Below are 18,224 nucleotides of genomic sequence, written 5' to 3'. Positions count from 1 at the left end.
AGCTGACATGCCTGCAAATCTTGATAGTGGAGAGATCACAAACTATTTCCCTTCTTGTGGCTTACTGTGGCACCCCGCTACTGGGGAAATAGGTTGTTTTCCCCTTAGCCAGAGATTTCCATGTCTGGGAGCCTTGCAGACCTCCACGTGCTGTATGGGCAGGAGCGTAAGAGCCTCTAGCACTCTATAGATGGCACCTGGGAAAAATACACCTGACGCTAGCAGTCTTTGAAAACTAAACTGGCGTGATGGCCACAAACTTCTTTTCTTTAAAGCAAGCTGCCTCTAAGGTCTGCTCTGAAGCTCTGCACGCTTGCGTATGGAGATGCATGGGGTCTTCTGCTGGAGTGGGCACCAAGCTCTTGCCAAAATCAGGCAGTCTTTCACTCTGGCTCTTGGGGGGGTTAAAGTAGCTGTAGGATGTATATGCAGCTGTTTTGAGGCTTTTTTCCACTGTCAGGTGGGGATCTTGAGTGGTCTCAAGCTGGTTCTCAGCAAGGCAGAAACATTTCTGAAAGCTGCCGGGGTCTCCGAGTCTGGAGAGTTGCAGGTTTGTGGATATTTGTTAGTGGCTCGGTTTTACCCCCGTGCCTGTCGAGGCGATGCTCCCTCGCAGACGGTGCTGAACCATTCACGTGGGAGTTCAGATCGCTTGCACCAAGTGAGAGAATGACTAAGCGCTGGTGAAATGAGGCAAGATAATGACTGGCATGGGACTGGCTGGGAAAAGCCTTGCTCAAGTATTTTGCACTGTAATGAGATGGTGGCACAGGTGGCTGTGGGATTGCAAACACCGGAGCGCACAGCTTCACAGCTTGTGCTGGGCTGTTACAGCAACCAGAGCTTGAACTTTCACAGCAAAGTCGTAACTCCTCCTCTTGCAGGAATTTCGGGGCTAGATGGGGGTTTTCACATACCACAGTCTTGCAGTCTGTTTTCAAACAGGGCAGCTTCGAAGCCCGGCCAACCTGAGCAACAACATTTTCCTCAATTACTGCCCCTAAATGAGTAACTCTTCTTTCAGGTGCTCTCCTCCGCGCTCTGGTCTGGTGTCCCTGACCTTCCCCATCCCTGTTGTGGCCACAGAGGCAATGGTCTGGCTTTTGACCTCTGAAATGGCCGGTGCTGCTTGACGAACCCTTCCTGGGTGCGACGTGGCTCTTGGGCTCACAACATTAGTGCTTCTGCTGCGTTTTCCCCATCTCTATTGTCACACCACGGTAATCATGCAAGAGATACAACTGTGACAGTATTTCTGAACAGACATCTTAATGATGTGAAAAGCTCTCATCTGCAGCTAGCCCTTCATGCCCCATATAAAGCCTTTATTTTCAATTTAAGGCTCTTACTACTTTTTTAATCTTGCTTTCCAGGCACGCTCTCCCCATGCTAGGTCTTGGTGTGTTCCCTTTTGCTTACACAGGCTTGTTTACGTGCCATTTTCAATCACTGAATTAATTAACGCTTGCTGCTGCCACAGTATCTAAGTGCTTTCTGCATTAAAATACAGCGGCACTGCCATGGAAGAGCCTAGACCCCTAAAACTCTCCTAGAAAAGCTATGCGTCCCTTTGCCAGCACCTTTGGGGTTATACCAGACTGTGCTGGTGTGCACTTGCTGTTTTTCAGCTTCCAGCTTGCGCTCTCTGAGCAGGTCTTTGGAAAAAAATCACTGCGGTATCAATTTCTGGTGGCTGATTACATTTACCTGGAAGGTCGGACTCGCAGCCTTGGCTGGAAGGGGCTAAAAGATGTTCAGTATTCGCAGTGAATATTGAACTGCAACAGCAAAACCTTGGGAAGGTTTCACAGCTTTTTTTCACACGACTTAGTCTCCTCTGCAGGCTGGACCAGGACTGGTTCTTCTGTCCCCGGGGCCCTGCAGCGGAGGGATGCAGCAAAATGCAGCCTGAGCCTTGGGGTGGCTGCAGAACTGCTGGAGGACCTCGTGGTGGCTCTCACCTGCCTTGGGGACATACCTGTGTGACGTGATTCCCCCGGTGTGAAGTCCCCCGCGAGGTCCTGGGTTTAGTGACTCTCTAAAGGGCATTGGGAATTTACTGGCACCTCTGGGTGCTCAGACATGCACGTAACCTGCAGCACAAACAGGCGTGAGGCAACGTTTGGCCGCTTGCTTCAAAGTCCGCTGTTTACTGATGATGCCAACGGAAACAGTAGCCTTTTATTGAGCCCTGCTGTTTGCTCAGGAGCTCTTAAAAAGCAGCTAAGCCCGAGTGATTTATTCTGCTGTGACTTGGCTGAAGCATCCCACGGTTTCTCTGATTTCTTCTGCAGTCCTAGTTTTCCCCTGCTGCGATGACGCTGGGTGTTAACAGCAGAGCTGCTTGGAAAGGCTCAGGGTATTTCAAAACCTACAAAGTCCCCACCCATCCTGTCTGCATCGCTGCATCTCCTGCTCCTGTAATCCTCCCCGCTTCTTTGCAGTGTTCTACGTGAAACTTCTTTTAAAAGAAAAAATCCATCCTCTCTTCCTCCTTCCCCAGAGGTCTCTAAAGATATTTTAGGGCAAGGTGCAGTTGTCTGGAGGGTTCCTGGGATCAGAAGTAGGGGATGAACCTGGCAGGATTTAGGGGAGAAAATGCAAATGCATGCAAAAATGGGTGCCGGATTGCCACGGCTCTGCTCCTGGCGTTGACTTGGCTGTTGGTGTGCAAGGGGCTTCCCTGGAGGGCTGTGTGGGTGTAATGGGGGAGAAACAGGGCTTTATCCTAGCCCAAACGGTTTGTGATGGCTGCGTGGGGTGGTTCTGCTGCAGCCTCGGTGCTAAAATGACTCCTCGTGTATTAGCCATGGGGTGGGTGCCGGAAAGGACGTGCCAGGAAGGCCACCGCGGGGTTTGGTTATGAGTAGGGTAGCTTTCAGGAAACAGCATTTCACAGCCTCTGCAAATGTGAGAGCTGGGTGTATCAAAAGCCCATTTTGCTAATAAACTCAAAAAGTTACTTCGGAGATCAGTCCCGTCTGGTAAAGGGGAAGGACTGAGCGCAGCACTAACACCCGCCGTACCATCTGCATCAGAACTGGTGTGGCCAGCAGGAGCAGGGAGGGGATCGTGCCCCTGTGCTGGGCACTGGTGAGGCCGCACCTCGAATCCTGTGTTCAGTTTTGGGCCCCTCACCACAAGAAGGACATGGAGGGGCTGGAGCGTGTCCAGAGGAGGGCAACGGAGCTGGGGAAGGGCCTGGAGCACAAGTCTGATGGGGAGCGGCTGAGGGAACTGGGGGTGTTCAGCCTGGAGAAGAGGAGGAGAGGGGAGACCTCATCGCTCTACAGCTCCCTGAAGGGAGGTTGGGGCGAGGGGGGGGTCGGTCTCTTCTCCCCAGTGACAGCGATGGGACGAGAGGAAATGGCCTCAAGTTGCGCCAGGGGAGGTTTAGATGGGACATGAGGAGAAATTTCTTTCCTGACAGAGTGGTCAGGCCTTGGACCAGGCTGCCCAGGGAGGTGGTGGGGTCCCCATCCCTGGGGGGATTTAAAAGCCGTGTGGGTGAGGCGCTTGGGGACGTGGTGTGGTGGGCGTGGGGGGTTGGGTTGGCGGTTGGACTCGATGATCTCAGAGGTCTTTTCCAACCTTAATGATTCTATGGTCCAGGCTTCGCCCTCCCTCCGATGGGGGCTATCGGGGCTGCTATTCACCATCTGTTTTTTATGTAACTTCACATTTCTGATAACCTAAAAGCCATTTCATAGAGGCGCTGGGGTTCGCTTTCTCCCCGGTGTTCTAGGAAGGACCGTCGGGCACGTGTCTACCAGAGCCCAGGGACAGAGCTCACCTGCTGCAGTTGAGGAGTGGTTAGTGATCAGGTTTCCTGCCCTGCGGAGCTGGAGTTAGGCAAATCGCAGTCCTCGCTGTGGCTGGAACGCTCCCCATCGGGGACAGGATCTGGGCAAGATAAAACCAGATGGGTTCCTCCTGCCCCCACGAGATGGGCACCCTGCGAGCACCGGTGAGCGCTGGATGTTATCGCTCCGTGCACATTGTCCTTTGCAATGTGGCATTGGCACGCAGGGAGTGGTTATGTTGGAGAGCACGCACGGGAACGCTGTCCCTGTTTTCCCTGCCACCACCAGGTACAGCCACCCCGACCTCGGAGCACATCACTCCCCGCTCGGCAAACCCGAGCTTCCCTTGCTGCTGGCCGCGGCCGTGTTTACTCCTACCCACGGCCTGGGTTTTACAGGGAGGGATCTCGTTATTTTTAACATTCTGCAGCCTGCCTGGGACACAGATCTTAAATGAGCCTTGAAATGGCTAGTTCTGAGCCTTATAAAAATACACCAGAGCCAGACAGCTTGAGCTCCTGCTGTGGGGTGGACGGTCACTCCTCTGCGCTGCTGGTGTAACTCGGGGCCCCTCGTAGCCGAGAGCCGTAGACCCTTGGGGCAGAGAAGCGGCTAATTAGAAAAACCCTCTATTGTACCCAGCCACCCTGTGTTCGAATAAGCTGCAATTTTCATACCAAAACCATAATGTTGGCTTGCCCTCGCACACGGGACATCTTTCCCTGCCCGAGGGCCTCGGGTTTCTCTTGCTTGTTTGTGCGTTCCCCAGCCTTGCCCTGGGCTGTAGGGGAAAAGATGAGCTGCCCCAGATGCTCAAAAACAGAGTCTTTCACCAAAACTGGGAGATTTTGGGGCGTTCAGTTCCAAATCCTGATTGCCCCTGAGCTGAGCAACATTTGTCCCCGTTCCTGCGGGAGCAAAGGTTTTGCTGGTCTTGGTGGAAGGGGAAAACCCGGAGAAAAGCAATAAACTGAGAGGCAGCTGCTGAAGGAAACGGGATTTTCTTAGGGTAAGGCAGGTTATGGAGGTCTCTGCCATCCGCCTCTCCTATATTAATTTTCCTAAATGCATTTATTCATCTGTGAGTGTAAAACCTCCGTGTTTACATCTCCTTTTCTAAAATAGCCTCTAATTGCATGCTGTGTGCCGCTCGGGTCTGCAGCCCGAGAACATATTTTATATTTATACCCTATAGGCGCAGGCTTGGCGCCGTTCCTGGGCTGGAGGGGCCCCTCTGCCATCGCCCTCTCAGCCTGCAGTCGCCCGCTTGGTACGTCCACCGTATTTCCCTCTGGAGCGCAGGGGTCCTGCACCATCAGCTCAGCTTCGGAGGGATTTTCTTGCTAGAAGAGCGACTCTTTCTAGCAGGAGACTCTTCCTGCCGGTGCTGAAATACGGCGTTAACTTGCTGGCAAATTTCTCACTGTTTGTACCTGAATTGCACCTCGGCTCTGCTGCATTTACCTCTAAACATCCTCGCTTTGACTTTCCAGCCTGGAGGTGTCCTGGGCTTGGTTTACCTCCGTTCAAAATCACGTCTTCATTTAAAGCAAGCGGCACCATTAGAAATACAAATCCAGAGATAAGCTTCGCTCGCCGATGGCAGATCATTGAGTAACTTTCTCCAAAGCAAAGACGCGGCATCTCCGAGCGCAGAAGAGAAACCGCCCCTAATGGACCAGCTCAGCTATGCCTGTAATGTGTCATTAGTGGATCTCGCGCAGGATGGCCCCGCAGAAGGGCGAGTTTTCGCTGGGAGCTCTGCCTTTGACCCTTTGTACTTGGAAGATTTACAGTCCCGATTGCAGCAGGGGATTAACATGGCACGGTGTGGTTTTGGTGGAAGAGAGGGTTATTATGTTAAGTGTTGTTTCTCTTGTATCCTGCAGTGAGATTTTTCTCCTGTACACACAAACATGCACTCCAGCCAGTTATTCTAGCAAAACCAGGCTTTAAAGGCTGGTAAATGTTTAATAACACAGGCTGCTTTGGTACATGCCGGCCTCCACTCCGATTTCTTTTGCTGCTGGGGGGGGGTTTCTACAATCCTTCCACCCTTCTTTTGGCCTTCAAAATACCTGTTCAAACCCAGAAAGCTGCTTAACCTGCGGTTGAACCCCTGGGCTGTGTCCTTGTAAGAAGTTGTCCTTTTCCGTGCTGTCCGGCAATGCCCGAACCTCTAAGATCAAACCCGGAGATGCACCCAACCAGGTACAGCCCCTCCAACTGAGTCTTCTCGAGCGACCCACTGAGCTGAACACGGTCAGGTCAGAGATGCTTCCAGCATCCTCTTAGCAATCTCTCTCCAGCAGTTTGCTGTCCGGAGAGCTGGATTTGAGCTTGCATCTTCCTCCCGATGTTTGCAGCAGCCTCTTGCACACTCAAAACGGTGTTGATTTGACCCATTTTTCCCTTCCTCTCCAGGAGAAGCATGAAGAGGAAAGCGATGTTCACGTGCCCATTCAACGGTGACTGCAAAATCACCAAGGACAACCGGCGGCACTGCCAGGCGTGTCGGCTGAAGCGCTGCGTGGACATCGGCATGATGAAAGAGTGTGAGTATGCGGACACACGTCCCGCGGGGAACAGCCCGTGCTGCGTCCTCTTCCTTCTCGATTAACGTGCGGTGCAGAAGGCAGGCGTGCCGAGCGTAAAACCTGAAAGCCCTCCAAGGATTCGAAGAGGATGCAAAGGGCAGGGGATGTGGTGGGTAATGATTGAGAGGAGCTCGTTTAATGATTGCGACTGTTCCCGTGGCGTTTAGCGATCCGGGGAGCTGCTTTTATCAGAGCCAAGTCGCCTTTGCTGGCTCTGGAGGGGCATCAGCTCGGTGAGAGCATCCGGGGCTGTTTCTGATTAACTCCCGGTTACATTGACTGAACTTACTCCTCTGCAAAGTCATCGTCCTCTCCAACGCGTTTTTGCGTGCTCCCCGCTGCATGCAAACAGGGAGAGTTGAATGAGCTTCCCCACAGCGACAGTAATTTCCATTAGCATGGAACTGGTTTGCGTTTTGCTCTGCGACACCTCTTGGGCTTTTTTTTTTTTTTTGAGCCTTTATTCTTGCAACGTGGGTCTGTCCATCCAGCCACGTGCACAGCAGAGACTTAAGTAAACAGCAGGGGGACGTAAAGTCGTTTTTAACCCAATCCAAACACACTAATGTTGTCCAAATATTTATTTTCTTCAACTATATTTATAGATAAGCAGCTTTTAAAAATAAAATCTGTTTGACACACTTCCTCCTACGTACACATGCTTTCCACATCCTAAGTCTTCAGGAGAAGGCTGGTGTTCGCCTAGCCTTCAAACCAAAATAACAGCCTTCTGCTAGGAGACCTTGCAAACAGGACGTCACGTCGAATGATTGATGGACCTGAAAAGTTGGAAAATGGAAACGGCGCTCGTTTCCTTCCGTGGTGAGCAGAGAGCAAAGAGCGTCCGATGTCACAGGGTGCCACCAAAGCCCCTGCGTCCTCCAGAAAATCAGAACTTGTAGGTGTTTGCAAGAAAAAATGCCTAAACTTCCACTTGTCCCAAAGATTGAGCAGATCCCTGATGAAGAGAAGATCCCTGGATCTTATTCTTTTAAACTAGCAGCCATGTCCCATAAAGAGGGAGAAAAAGACCGTATAATACACCGTACGTACCCATGGTTTGGGTGAGCACGAGGACGTGTGAGCCCATGGTAGCCAGTCGGCGCGGTCCATTTGGCGTAGCCGTTGCTAATGAGGGAAATGTGTTGATTTGTACTGATTAATTACCCAGGAAGGGCCAGAAAATTCAGCGGCAGCGATGCGTGGGGTGCTTCCACCCTGGCTGGGGCCAGGTCCCAGGGACGTGCGTGCTCTCTGCAGGAGTTAACTTGTAAGCGATCTCGTTAGCGAACTGTTACTGGATTAACAAAACCTAACCTAAGGAGACTAAAAATAGCCTTCCCGTGAACTTTGCTGCTGGTTAAATGAAGGGGAACAAGGCGTGCTGCTGTTATATTTAGGTGGAATCAGGGATCTTGAAGCTCTCGAGAGGGGTTTGTGTCTTCCCCAGGCTGTCGTTGAAGGCGATGAGGATTGTCACAGGCAAGGCTGGACCAGTTTGACCCCGCTGCCAATGGGAACTGAGCCCAAAGCAGAAAAGAGGGAGTGAGATGGGGATAAAGAGGAGGAGGAAGAGGGCAGACCCCGGCAGACCTTGTGCCTGTGTTAATTTGGGGTTTGGTGCAGGCAGACCCTTCTCCGTCCTTGGAGCGTGGGGTGGTTGGATGACCTGGCTGATTTTAGACATCATCTCCAGTCCAAACCACACCGGGCTGAGACCTGCAGCAGCGCAGCCCTGCCAAGGGTCCCTTCCCCGACGCATGATCCAAGTTTGGGTGCAGCCGAACCTGTGGACCAGATGCTGCGGTGATGGGCTGGAGGAGCCCGTGTCGGGGAGGCGCAGCAAGAAAGGGATTGCTCATACAGAGCAAAAGCCCTGAGCCGCCGGCGCTCCCCGGGGAGCTGGGGACAGCGTCGGGACGGCCACCGTCCCCTGAGGAGGGACCAGGGAGGGGAGGAGGTGGAAGCTGGAGGGCAGCTGAGGTTACGGCCGTAAGGCTGGAGCAGGATTTATAGCCCCGCCGCAACGCCTGGGTTCACCCCAAGCTGTCCACAGCCAACGTTAGCAAATATTTGTGGTTTTCTTCCTGTCTTATCTGCATGGGGTAAAGCACAGGGCAAGCTGGCAGGGCTGCGCGGCGGGCCATCGGCGGAGGAGGAAGCCACCTTGCAGCCCGAGCCGTGGCATTTGGGAGCATTCCTTCTGCCGTTCTCGGGAGCGGTTTCCTTTCGGGTGGCTCCGAGAAGGGCAGATCTCCAGCCTAGGGATGCCTTGGCTGCCCTGTCCTCCCAGGATGGTTTTTCCTAGGATGATGCTTAGCATCAACGTACTTCAAAGTGGGATGAAGGGTTCGTTGCTGGACTATCCTGCCTGCTTTGGCACTGGTTTCGGTGGCAAAATGCTGAAGTTACCCCTTCTGCCCTGCAAAGTTGCCTTTTGCCAACTGCCTGGAGCTCAGGAAGGGACGTTTGTCCCTCGGGGCTGTGATGGCCAAAGCACGGGGCGTTAGATGGACCCGGGCTCTGCAGCCACCCGTAACCTTTGGGTGATTCACCTCTCTTAGTGTCTCTGCCCCTTCTCCCCCAACCTTTAACAGCTCTCCAGTGTTCGCAGCGCATGCACACAGGGACGGGGGACAGGTCGTCTGTCCTGCACGGTCTAAAGGCGTTGGTGCAAATAGGAAGGAAGATAAATTATGCATCACCAAATCGAGCAGCCGGAGGGACCCACGGGCTCCCCGAGGCTGCAGCAGTCTCACGGCATTGAATTTATTCTCTCCCCGACACTTTATTTGCTGCTGGGGAATTTTTTTGTGCTTGTCGTGGTGCCAGTCAGCTGGGAATCAGTGAACCTCCTTGGGAGGGTCCCCAGCCGTGTCCTGGGGCAGTTTGTCCCTCTGCAGCCGGGTCCTCGGACATCGGTGAAGGTGATTGCAGCTAATTCCCCTCACGGGTGCTGCAGCAAGTTCTATAGCTTGCCTGAGGTCAGCACCCCATGGATCTTCTCTCCCCTTTTCCAAGGAAAAGGCTTGCTGGGATCTGGTTGTAGTCATGAGCAGCTGATGCTCAGCATCCTCGCCACGAGGATTTATGATCTCAGCGCTGAAAATCCCCAAAGAGGAGGAGGAAAAAAAACACAAACCATCCTCTCGGAGCCAGGGAGAGGAGCAGAAACTGGAAGGAGATTGTGCGGAGAGAGAGGAATTTCCCGAATCGCTCAGGAGAGGAGCGGAGATGCTCGGGGGAGCCAGCAGCGCGAGGGCAGCAGTAGCCGGAGGGCAGCAGTAGCCGGCAGGGTTACAGTTGTTTAGGGTGGGACTGCGAGACCAGGCTGAGCAAGGAGGGAGGTGCCGCTTCCAGCTCTCCTCCGCTTCCCCGAAGAAGAAAAAAAAAAAAAAAAAACAAACCCAAAAAAAAAAGTCCCTGCTGCCCCAAATGTGGAATGCGTTATTCCCTGGCCCGGGAACTGCTGCACGGCGGCGTTGCGCAAGGCTGGCGTCTGGGACCCACGCTGATGCCGGAGACTGGCCGAGAGGCGAAGCAGGAGCACGAGAAGGAGGGAAGAGTCGTGGCCATCCGGGAAAACGTCACTTGGCAGCAGCTGGAGCTCGCAGGCTGGCCGGGAAGCGTCTCCACTCCCTGCAGGTTCAAAGCACGTGCTATAAACCTCCACCATCTGTAATTAGAGCAGGCTTGGAAGCCGGCAGGGGCTGAGCATCTGGAAAGCCCTCTCCAAAATCTGTGCAAGCATCGCCTCGGCTTGCTGCATCTCAGCTGCGCCGGAGGGACACGACCCCCTTGGCAGGGGGAGAGCAGTAGCCGGGGGCCCTGCAGCTGCTGTGGCTGCTCCGATTTGCTCCGGCGTAAGTCTGGGACCTGCGATTTAAATTGCTGCCGCTTGCCCATCGCTGCAAGCCTTCCTCCTCTCTGGTTTCCGTGCAAACCCACGTGCTGTAGGAGATGCACGCCATCCAGCCAGCCCGTAGCATCCCATTTACCCCCCTCCTGCCGTCGCAATGTTTGTGTTCCCATTGTGCAAGGTGTTTTTTCTGGCCACCCCTCGTCCCAGCCCTCTTGCTGCTGGCTGCGCTGCCGATAACACCTGCAGGGGTCTGGCTGCCTTTAGAAATGCTCCGTCTTCCACTGACAAAGGCGTTTTGGGGCGGTCGCAGTTGGGGTTTGGAGCAGGTCAGCGGGGCTGAAAGTTGTGGTTTTGGGAGAAGCAGCAGGGATGAATTAGGCTTCGCTCCCCAGTTTTGAAGGGTGCAAGGGCAGGCGCCCCGGGGAAGGCTGCACCCCGGGGAAGGCTGCACCCCGGGTATTTACTGCGTGAACCGGTGCAGAGCGATCCCGCGCATCCTTGGCAGTTAAGGGAGGTCGCAACGCCCTGCAGGGCTGCTCAGGGGACGATTCCCCATCTCAGTACAGGGGCCTTGTCCCGTATTAAACTGCTTCTTTTGCTTCTTGACCCTCATCTCGCTGTGAATCACCCCAAAGCTGCTGCTGCGAGGGGTGTTTCTCCAGCTGGACACCAGCTCGGCTTCTGACGGCCACCACTGTCCCAGCGAGACCCAATGCCACCCCACGGCCGTGCCAGGCAGGCTGTCCCCGTGGGGGAACAACCACGGGGCTTTTTGCACCCCTGGGGCTGGACGGCGTCCCCGGTTCCAGCTGGGGCAGGCAGAAGCACCCACCGTTCAAGCTTCGATGAAATGCTCGAGCAACACCCAGTGAACACATTTCATGCCTGAAGCTTCCTAAACTTTAATTTTGCTTTATATTTGGCTGCTCTTTCCTCACCTGACAGAGCGAATCTGCCTTTGTGCTGCTTCGCGTCATCCTCCAGCAATTCCAAGCCCCTGCTTTTGGCCGGGGTTGCCGGGCTGTATCCTCGTGTGCTCGGTAACCTCAGCGCTACCCTCTGTGTCGGCCGTGGCTTTCCCTGCTTGCCCTTGTGGTGTCTCGCAAAGAGGGCCAGCGTCTGTCTGGAAGCGATGGGCAGATGTTATCTCAGCCTCCGCATGGATTTTGGGTCAGGGCAGCCCACGAACGCGCAGCCACGTTGCCGGTCGTGCCAGGAGTCTGTGGCTGGACGTCTCCGGCTCAGCGTTCCGGAGGAGATCAGATCTGGGATGTGAGCCGGGATCTTGAGTGGAAGGTGCAGGTGCTGAGCCGCTTCCCAATCCTGTATTTCCCCTCGAGGCAGGCAGGGATGCGGTGGGCGACATCCATCCTTCTGTGAGTACAAAGTAAATGCGTCGAATCTTTTTCCCCAGGACTTTATAAAGCGGGCAAGTCGCTGCGCTGACATCTCTCATCCACGTTACCACCGGTCCTACCAAAAAGCCGTTCCTCTGGCACGGCCAAGCAAAGTGCGTTTCAGGTTTGCCGCTCTCCGGCATCACCGGGAACGATTTCACCACCGTCCCGGTTCTCAGTCCGCAGTGCCGGTGCCGGGCGCTGTCTTGGCTTGCGCAAGCAGCGCTGTGTCATGGCATGGGCGTTCACAACACCAGACCAGCTGGAAGGGAATCGCAACCTCCCTTTTATCTGGTTTTTTTTTTTTTTTTTAAACACCTGTGGGGCTTCCTTTGGGTTTTAGGCTCCAGCAGGTCCTATCAGAGCATTAAACACCAAACCCAGGACCCGCTGCTGGCCAGAGCCACGGCCGGTTGCTGTCAGCAGCGCTGGCAGTTTAACCATGGATTCACAGCGCGCGTGCTCTGCCGAGCCCCGGTGCAACCAGCAGCCCTGCGACGTACAGCAAAACCGGACGCTTTGTTGCATAGACCCCGTATGGGGAAATCTGGCTGCCTTAGGGGATCGTACTGGGGAGCAAACCTTGCCAGCGTTTGTTCCCCTGCTAAGAGATGCTTTGGGAAATGCTTTTGCTTTTCATCTCCTACCCGAGTAAGAAATGCTGCCGCCTCACTGGTTCAACTCCGAGGGCTGGATTTCCTAAAGGTGGGTGGGAAATCCCAAGGAGATTTTCCTTGCAGTCTCGCCCCAACACAGAAACATCCTTTTCTTTCCAATCCGCTCTGCGGATGCTTCCTGATTTCAGATCGATTCACTTGCAGGATCAGAGATTTGCTTAGCGTAGACACCTGCAATAACCCCTTCCGAAGCCCCGATGCTCGGGACAGACCACGCTGGCAAAAACTTTGAACGCCGTGGCCCCAGCCCAAGCACTCGGCTCTCTGCCCCATCCTCGTTCCCAGCCCCACGTGGCTCTTTCCCCGCAGATGCTGCCTCATCTACGAACAGTTTCCCTTCTTGCCTGCAGCGTCCAGATGGATCCGACGTTTTTGTAGTAATAACCAGGATGGGAGATGATAAACTCGGTCGCGCTGTCCCCTGCAGAGCTGCCCGTACTGTACCAATCTTGGGAGCGACCTTTCAGCCTGAGCTGCGTCGTTCCTGTGCCTCCGAGATCTTCAAGACCCCTCTGAGATTGTGCAAGTTTTGAAAATGTGTTGGAAAAATGCTGTCGGCAGAAAGGAGCGGGGACTGCAAACAGTTCCTTGCCTCGAGCCCTGCGTCCGTGGCTCCTGCTGCCTTTCACCGACCTCTTGTCCCAAATTCCACCTTGACTTGCCCAGCGCCAAGTCTCTCTGCAACCCAAGGCAGGCAGAAAACCGCCCATCATCAGATAACGTGCTGGGTTTTTTTTTAATGACTGGTTAAAGGACTAATAATATCTTGAGGAATGGGCTTTGCTATTTTTAGGACCCGGCGGTGGATGTGTATGAACGAGCGCTTTTGTGAATGCGTGACTCGGTTGTGGGACGGGGGGTTGCTACCCCAAGAGATCTTCGCGGTTCCCTGTTGCTTTTCTGCTCTTTCAACCCTGTGAGGCTATTCAGGTCTTTCAGCTCTTTTTATAAAGGTAAAATTTGAGCCCAAATTGCCCGTGGATGCTCCCCTTCCCTAATTAAATGGGAAGAGCTCTGCCTATCACCTTTGGGTCCAACCCTCGGCCGCTGCCAAAGGCTGTCACCCATAACACAAGCCATAAATACCCAACCCTGGGAGTGGGGGTATGTTTATATGTCCCCTTAGCTTAAAAATACTTGCGATGCTGCAAAAGCGCTGCCGGATACCCAGACTATCGCTGCTGGTAGCCGGCCGCGGAGGCTGAGCGATGCCGCATCGGGCTCCCTCTGTTGTCGGGCACCGACAGCGGCACAGGAGCCGTGCTGGAGCGAGATGAACCCGCTGGCCTGGATCCTCTTGCAGGATTTCTTTCACCTGAAAGCACAGAGCAAACAGCAAGGTTGCAGAGCAGACATGTGGCAGTGCTGACCTTATCGCACCCGGTCCTTGCCTAAAGGCACCCAAATGGGCTCTAAACTGTCCTGGTCTCGTAGCCGTGACCCAGCAGTCGAGGACAGGAGCAGGACGGGGTTGATGCGGGTTTAATAATTGATTAGCAAGGTGATGGGGATGCTGGCTGCAGTGGCCCGGGGTTGCTTCAGTCCCTGTTTCCCTGCGCCTGTCTCTGACGCTTTCCCGATCCCTGCAGTCATCCTGACGGACGAGGAGGTTCAGAGGAAGCGCGAGATGATACTGAAGCGCAAGGAGGAGGAAGCGCTCAAGGAGAGCCTGAAGCCCAAACTCTCGGAGGAGCAGCAGAAAGTCATCGACGTCCTCCTCGAGGCTCATCGCAAAACCTACGACCCCACATACTCCGATTTCACCAAGTTTCGGGTACGTCTGGGGCACGCCGGCTCCGATTCCCATGCACAGGACCAAGCGGTTCCTGCCCAGATGCACCAAACCCGTTTCATCCCATGACCTCTCCCTAGAGAGGAATTAAAAATCCCAGTGCAAGAACCTTGATGCTGTTGGCAGCAGGCGAACAACTGCCACCAAATTGCTCTCCCAGCCCTGTTCCTCACGTTCTGCTCTCTCTTCCAGCCCCCCGTGAGAAGCAGCCCTAGCAACAGGGGGGCAGCCAGGTCCTCCTCCATTCTCACCCAGGACTTGTCGTCGGAGGACTCCACCGACCTCTTTGGCTCCGATGGCTTCAGCACATTTCCAGGTACCGCACTCGCCTCTCTGTGGGTGACGGGGGTAGAAGTGCAGCAGCTTTACCCAAGTCTGGCCATTGTTTTATCTCTTCTGGGGAGTTTATTTAACTGTAAGACCCTCCCAGGAGTGTTGCGAAGGCTTTTTGTGAGCAAAAAGCTTGGCTGGATCGTGGCCCTGCAGCCCTCTGTGTGTCTGAGCCCTCCAGGATGGCCAAGAGGAGCGTGAGCGTGAACGCTGGGCTGCATCGTCGCCGCTCTGGCTGCGGTTCGACTTGATCACAGCACAGGAGAGGAGATAAAGTTTAAAGCAAAAATCTTGATGCTGTTGGCAGCCAGCGAATGACTGCTCTCCCGGCCCCGTTCCTCACGTCCTGCTGTCTAAACGCAATGGAAAGCCCTCCCGGCAGGATGGATGCCGTTCCTGCGGCGGGCTGGCATCGCTCACCTCACCCGGAATGGCTTACCTACAACCGGGGTTACCCTCTGACCGTCTCCCTCTCTCCAGAGTCTGTGGAGCCCCAGATGTTTTCGAACCTGGTCCTCTCCGAGGAGAATGATGAGAGCTCCTCCATGAACATCGACTTCTCCCACCTCTCCATGCTCCCGCACTTGGCCGACCTGGTCAGCTACAGCATACAGAAGGTGATCGGCTTTGCCAAAATGATCCCGGGATTCAGGTGAGACGTTTGCTCCCAGATCTGATGTCTGTGGCCATTTTCCACTCTTGGGAATCCAGTCCTACCCTGGATCATTTTTCGCTGTTTTATTTTCACAGCTGTCCCTCAGGCTCTGTTCCCTTCCCAGGTCTGTTCCTATTTTCACGTTTTCTGTCTCTCCTCCTTCCTGGGTTTACTCCTCTCCTATTTTACCCTGATTCACCCAGACTCTGTCAGCAAAATGCTTGAGCTCCTAAGAAGGATGCTCGAGGCCACGTGAGCGGTCCCATCCTGATTCGTGAAGGGTCTCAGGTCCTGTTTAACTCCAGGCTGGTGCTGCCACTCAGTAAATGTAGCTGCAGCAATATCTACTGCTTAATTACAGAGAAACCCGGGGTGAGGGAGAACCTGGGGTGCCCCCAGCAAAGGGACGGGGTTACCGATGGAGAACCTGGCGCGCGGGCGGTGTGGGCTGTTCCGTTGCTCCGTGGACAGGTCTCACGTCACCCCCTTCCCCCTGCCCAGGAGCCTGGCAGCAGAGGACCAGATCGCCCTGCTGAAATCCAGCGCCATTGAGGTGATCATGCTGCGTTCCAACCAGTCCTTCACCCTCGAGGACATGACGTGGACCTGCGGCAGCAATGAATTCAAGTACAGGATCAGCGATGTCACCCAAGGTAAAGGCTGCCGGACGCTCTCCTGCTTGCTGCGGGCTAAGAAATATCATCCCAGCCTTAAATTCAGATGCAAAAATCCCACACTGAGTAGTCTGGAAGCAGGGATGTGTTGGCAGGCTGCACGGCTGCGGAGGACGGCAGCACCAGCAGCTCGGCAGGGCTGAGACCCCCGTCCCGTTTATCTCCCAAGCCCCGCGCTGTCACACGTGTGCGTCCTGCAGCTGGACCGGATGGCTGGAAAGAGCCGTTAATTCCCAAAAGAAAGCAAAGCCAGAGCGTGGCCGTAGCTCGGAGCTGTCTCCAGCCCCTCTGCCCTGCAACAGGGGTCGAGTTCGGGCTGGAAAGCCGCTGCGCCTTCCCACTGCCGCTGCTCTGCAGCCAGGAAGCCCTTCTGCTAGGAAAGGTGGTGAATCCTGCCCGAAACCTCCCCCAGTTTAGGATTTGGGGACCAGCACGGAGAACAGGGTGTGCAGATGATATATATGGACCTTAAATCTCTCCCTGCATCTGGAAGAGCCTTGAGTAACCGGGGGATGCTGAGGTCCTCGGTGCAAGGGCAGAGGATCTGCGAGATCCCAGGAGAACCAGAGCCAGCGGCGTGCTGGGACCAGGCACGGGGCAGCTGGCACGCGGGAAAGAGATCTGCTTGCAGAGAGGGCTCTGGGCACACACGGTGGGGTTTGTGACGCTTGTGCAGGACACGGGGCAGTGTGGAAGTGATGATAAGGAGGCAAAATGTCTGTAGGTTAATTGTCCTTATAGCTTTCAAAAGCAAAATCTGCTCCGTAATCTCCTGCTTTAAAGAAACCACTGGGGAGAAAAGTACAATCAAAACCCAACGTGTTTTAAGCTATATCAAAAGTCGTCTTCCACTGTCCCGGCTCTCTGCTGTGCTGAAAGAGGAGCTGCTGAGCTCCACGCTCATCCCTCAGCTGTGGGAGATCTTGTTCCAGAGCAGGCTCTTGCTAAAGATCCTTTCTCTTCCCAGCTGGCCACAGCATGGACCTGCTCGAGCCGCTCGTGAAATTCCAGGTTGGCTTGAAGAAACTGAACCTTCACGAAGAAGAGCACGTGCTCCTCATGGCCATCTGCATCTTGTCCCCAGGTAGGAGGACACTCATCCTCAAAACCTCCCCAAAAATGTCACCTTTCCCTGCCTCTCTCCATCACGGCCGCCTGGCAAAAGGGAAGGGGGAATCACCCTGCGTCCCTGGTGTTTCCTAGATCGCCCAGGCGTGCAGGACACCTCGCTGGTGGAATCCCTCCAGGATCACCTCTCGGAGATCCTCCAGACCTACATCCGCTGTAGGCACCCTCCTCCCGGCAGCCGCCTGCTCTACGCCAAGATGATCCAGAAACTTGCCGACCTACGGAGCCTGAACGAGGAGCACTCCAAGCAGTACCGCTGCCTCTCCTTCCAGCCCGAGCACAGCATGCAGCTCACGCCGCTGGTGCTCGAGGTCTTCGGGAACGAGATATCCTGACTCCGGTCGTGGGGTTGAGCACCCACCGGTAAAGGGATAAGTCAGCCTGGCTTCTCCGAGCGGAGGGACGGGACCCTGGGCAGGAGTTTTTTTGGACGTAGAGGGTTTGGATTCACACTACGGGAGGTTCTTGGTCTTCTCATCCAAGGTTTGTTCGCTGCGGAGCAGTGACAGACCCAGATCCCTGTGCTTTCCCCGCCCCCCGCACTCCGTGAGCAGCTTTTCCGCTCCCCTGCCCTCTGCGAGAGCTGACTTATCCCTTTATGGATATTTTGAGGCCGGGCTGCCTCCAAGCACTTCTTTCTTCACCCAAAAAATCGGGCTGCCTGGAAGGAGAAGCGCCGGGGGGGGGGGTTTTGTGTGGGGAGACGGACTCACGGCGTTGCCGAGCCCTCGGCGCCGTCCTCTCCTCCCCCCCCTAAAATCCGCCACGGTTGAATTGCACCCCCCGAATCCCTGCCAGAAAAGGCCGAGACGGGCTAAAACCATTCCTGCGAGACTGGGACGAAGCCAAAACCTCCGTGTCAGCCCCGAGAGGGGGGGATCTGTCCTCGGCCCCCAAAGGAAACAGCCGGAGGAGCTGTCGTTTGCGCTCCCCACACTACTGCCTGCCCTGGGGGGAGCGGGGCTGTCTTGGGGTGACTCGGAGCTGAACCCCCTTTCCTGCGGCTCTCGGGCAGGACCCCCGCCATGCCCTGACGGCCTCGCGGTAGCCATCGCGGTCCCAGCTCGGCTTCGGCACCTTGCGGTGTGCTGTGCCGCGCCGCAACCGGGGACCGGAGGCTGCTCCGTGCCACTGTCCCCCCCTCGGTGCCCGTGGGGGAGCGTGGGAGCAGGGGGGCTCCTGGCCCCCCCCCCCCGGGAAGAGCCGTTGCGGCCCCCCCTGAACCCCAGTGTGGTGTCTGGGATGGGGCCCGGCTCCCTGCCGGGTGCTGCTCCTTGCAAATAAACTCTTGCTTGGGAACGGGGCCCGG

The 18,224-nt window shown here is 55.2% G+C and overlaps 1 protein-coding gene across 1 annotated transcript in view; it reads left to right on the top strand.

Moving 5' to 3' along the window:
• The window catches only part of VDR (vitamin D receptor), a 38,598-nt gene extending 20,471 nt beyond the window's left edge, over positions 1–18,127 (top strand). Inside the window, exons 5-11 of the mRNA XM_075134041.1 lie at positions 6,228–6,358; positions 13,926–14,110; positions 14,321–14,444; positions 14,939–15,110; positions 15,615–15,766; positions 16,755–16,871; positions 16,991–18,127. Of these exons, the coding sequence (XP_074990142.1) occupies positions 6,228–6,358; positions 13,926–14,110; positions 14,321–14,444; positions 14,939–15,110; positions 15,615–15,766; positions 16,755–16,871; positions 16,991–17,250 (1,141 nt within the window). The 3' untranslated portion in view covers positions 17,251–18,127. The remainder of the gene's footprint in view (positions 1–6,227; positions 6,359–13,925; positions 14,111–14,320; positions 14,445–14,938; positions 15,111–15,614; positions 15,767–16,754; positions 16,872–16,990) is intronic.
• Positions 18,128–18,224: the final 97 nt, after the last annotated feature.

This window comes from Calonectris borealis, chromosome 30 (genome assembly GCF_964195595.1).
Source record: "Calonectris borealis chromosome 30, bCalBor7.hap1.2, whole genome shotgun sequence".
Lineage (NCBI taxonomy): Eukaryota > Metazoa > Chordata > Aves > Procellariiformes > Procellariidae > Calonectris > Calonectris borealis.
The sequence above is the reverse complement of the archived record's forward strand: the minus strand, read 5'-3'. Positions and strand labels throughout refer to the sequence as shown.